The sequence below is a fragment of the Pagrus major genome, chromosome 5, assembly GCF_040436345.1.
Source record: "Pagrus major chromosome 5, Pma_NU_1.0".
In the NCBI taxonomy this organism is placed as follows: Eukaryota; Metazoa; Chordata; class Actinopteri; order Spariformes; family Sparidae; genus Pagrus; species Pagrus major.
Window position 1 is genome coordinate 25,083,464 of NC_133219.1, and position 3,011 is coordinate 25,086,474.

The 3,011-nt window shown below is 43.7% G+C and overlaps 1 protein-coding gene across 1 annotated transcript; it reads right to left on the bottom strand.

The window, feature by feature from the left end:
• Positions 1 to 379: 379 nt before the first annotated feature.
• On the bottom strand, positions 380 to 2,687 carry LOC140995668 (E3 SUMO-protein ligase ZBED1). The gene is made up of 7 exons (XM_073465747.1): positions 2,590 to 2,687; positions 1,922 to 2,469; positions 1,683 to 1,827; positions 1,338 to 1,569; positions 1,121 to 1,246; positions 914 to 1,015; positions 380 to 751 (listed from the first exon to the last, which is right to left on the bottom strand). Exons 1-7 carry the CDS (start codon positions 2,685 to 2,687, stop codon positions 380 to 382), a joined length of 1,623 nt encoding a protein of 540 aa, XP_073321848.1.
• Positions 2,688 to 3,011: the final 324 nt, after the last annotated feature.

Genomic DNA, 3,011 nt, shown 5'->3' on the forward strand with positions numbered 1-3,011 from the left:
ACAGTTCTTTTTAAGGAATATTATCATGTCAGCCTTAGGGCTGGGTATCGTTTAAAAATTTTCGATACCAGTACTGATACCAGTACCCTTAAAACGATACCGATACCAACTGAGTACTTCATTCGATACTTTTTTTCAACTTGATTCGATATTAATCATATGAAAAGAAAGCAATCGGTTGCGTGAATGTCACCACTCCTCCCCATTCAAAAGATTTTTTACACAAATGCATGTTGAAAGTGCTCAAATATTTATTAAATAACTGTACAAACATGTACAACGAAGTATTATTTGGGTTGTGTAATTTTCAACAACAACATCACAACCAACCAACATTCTGAATCTAACCAGTAAGTAACCACTGACCAGTCAGTCCTCCTCAACAGTTCTTTTTAAGGAATATTATCATGTCAGCCTTCTCTGGGGCAAGGCATGCCTTTTCCTGGCTTAATGTGTCTCCAGCAGTTGAAAATATCCACTCTGCTGGAGTGGAGGATGCCTGGACACAAGTATAATTAGAGGCCAGGTCAAACAAAATGGGGAATGTCCCTCTCCTCTCCCACCACCACTCAGCAGGATGGGTGGAGGTCAGCTCTGCAGGTAGAGCTCTGTAGAGTTTAAGCTCCTTTCGTGCCTTCTCTGACCGGTCAAGGAGTGGCACTGCCTGGATAGTTTTAAGGGCCAGGTCCTCCTTGGCAAACAGCTCCCCCAGTGCAGAGTCAGACGCGGAGTGGCTCGTAGTCACAGCAGTCTATAAAGATGAGTATCAAGGTAAAAATTGAGAGAAAAAAAAACAAGTGAGACTAAACCAGAGGAAAGCACTGAAGTACTGATCATCTTAATGCAAAGTGCTTAGGTTTGTCTATTTAAGAGATGAGTAAGTAATGAATGGTAAGTATTATGGAAAGCTTACATATGTTGTGTTCTCCATAGATGCAGCCTCTTCATCCTCTTCTTCCTCCTCCATCCCCTCATCCAGTTGGTCCTCTTTGTCTACACCGATTTCCAGTGCATGCTATGTTAATACAGTGTTATATCACTATTCTGTGTGGCATTTCAATAATCAATACTTCATCTTCATCCCAGGAAGTACAGTAACAATAGTCAAAATGAAGCAAACCTGTCCAGAGTTTTCGCCGCATGCCTTCTCTTCCAACCTAGACCAAACGGCAGCATCCATGATTTTGGTCTTAAACCTGGGGTCGAGTGATGTGGCCTCTTCCAGGAACATCCTGATGTTTTCATCCTGTGAGAGATAATTAATATGCCAATACCAGAGTTAGACCCTTTCATAATGTATTTTTAGTGATTTATTACAACAACAACAAAATACATACCGTGTAACGCTTTGAAAGATCATCCCACACCCTTTTCTTAATGGCAGCAGTAAAGGTGGAGTCTGCATCCTGAACCTTGAAGTGGCCCTCAAGCTTCTGCAGGATGGGCAGAATTTGGCCACATGCTGGAGTCCTTTCTGAGGATACACACAGTGTTGAAGTGTAGAGGATTCTCATCACTCTCACGAACTCCTCTGCATGCCTGAAGTCCTGGTCTGAAATTCTCTGCAGTCTGAAAAAAGAAGACAACCACCACACACAAAACCAAAGCAGTTTTAATGAAGATATCAAATTAAAGAAATACCGTGTCAGTCTAGTGATAATGTCATGCACATCAAATCTCACCTGTCCCTTTCCATTGACCTCCTGAGCCTAGGGTCCAAAGATGCTGCCTGAATGACTGAATACTGCTCTACAAACCGTTCAATGATGAGGTAGAGTGTATTCCACCTAGTTCTCACATCGAGCACCATTGCATGCTGTGGGAGATCTGAAAACATATTAAACAATGCACATGCATTTCATTTACATGTTAAGTAATAATTTTGGAAACATTTATGCTGCCAATAGAGGAAAAGACATACCTAAGAGGCGTTGTTTCTCCTTCATAACTGGCTTGGCTAAGCTCGCCTTCCTCAGCCACACAACCACTGCCCGGATTCTTGCTGCCCAATTCGACACTGTTGGTTCAGTGTACACCTTTTGGGCAGCAAGGTTAAGAGAATGAGCAAAGCAGCCTATCTTGACCACCTTCAACATCCTAGCAGCCACACGCATATTTGCAGCATTGTCGACTGTTAATGCTACCACCTTTCCCTGAATATTAAACTCTGCCATTATGTGACGAATCTCTTCTGCCAAAAATTCTCCTGTCTGGGCCTCATAGACAGCTTTAGTGTGGAGAACCCTTTCTTGCAGCTGACCTCCCTTAGCAAAGTGGACAGTGACTGTAATGTAGTGATCTTGGGCTACACTGGTCCAACCATCACAGGTAAGCGCCACATGCTCAGTCTCCTCCAACTCTGCCTGCACTCTCTCCCTCTCTACGGCGTACCACGCTGGTATCAGTGTGGTAGAGAGCATGTCTCTTGATGGCGGTTGATACCGTGGGTTAAGGGCAGCAACCATCTCTCTAAGTAAAACACAGGACACAGAGCATTTTAAATGTTTCATCTCAAAGCATTAGTTGCTGAAACTTCCATTTCCTGAGCATAAGTGAGTGAGTTACAATCATCAGTGCTGGCTGGCTTACCTAAACCAAGGTGACTCTACAGTTGAAAACGGCTGAAGCCCCTTCACAATAAACTCTGTCACTTTCCTGTGGCATTCCTCCTTCCTCTCCCTTGTCATCTGCGATCTTGCAGCTAATGTGAATGGTGTGAGGCTGCTGCTAGAGTCTCTGGCAACGTCAGCCGGTGCAGTGGTGGTGGTGGTAGTAATAGTCGTAGTTGGACCTTAACATTAAGTACGTAAGTAATTAAGCTGCTACATTAGCTAAAACTACCGGTAACCTAACCACTGAACCAAACATTGACAGATGTGGCTATAAGCCGCTACTTTTTTCACACGCACACGGTGCGGCTAATTTATAGATTTTTACTGGCTACCGGGGGGCACTTTCCAGCAGTAAACGCAAAAGTGAGACAGACGTGGGGAAAGTTTATGCGCCGAAGA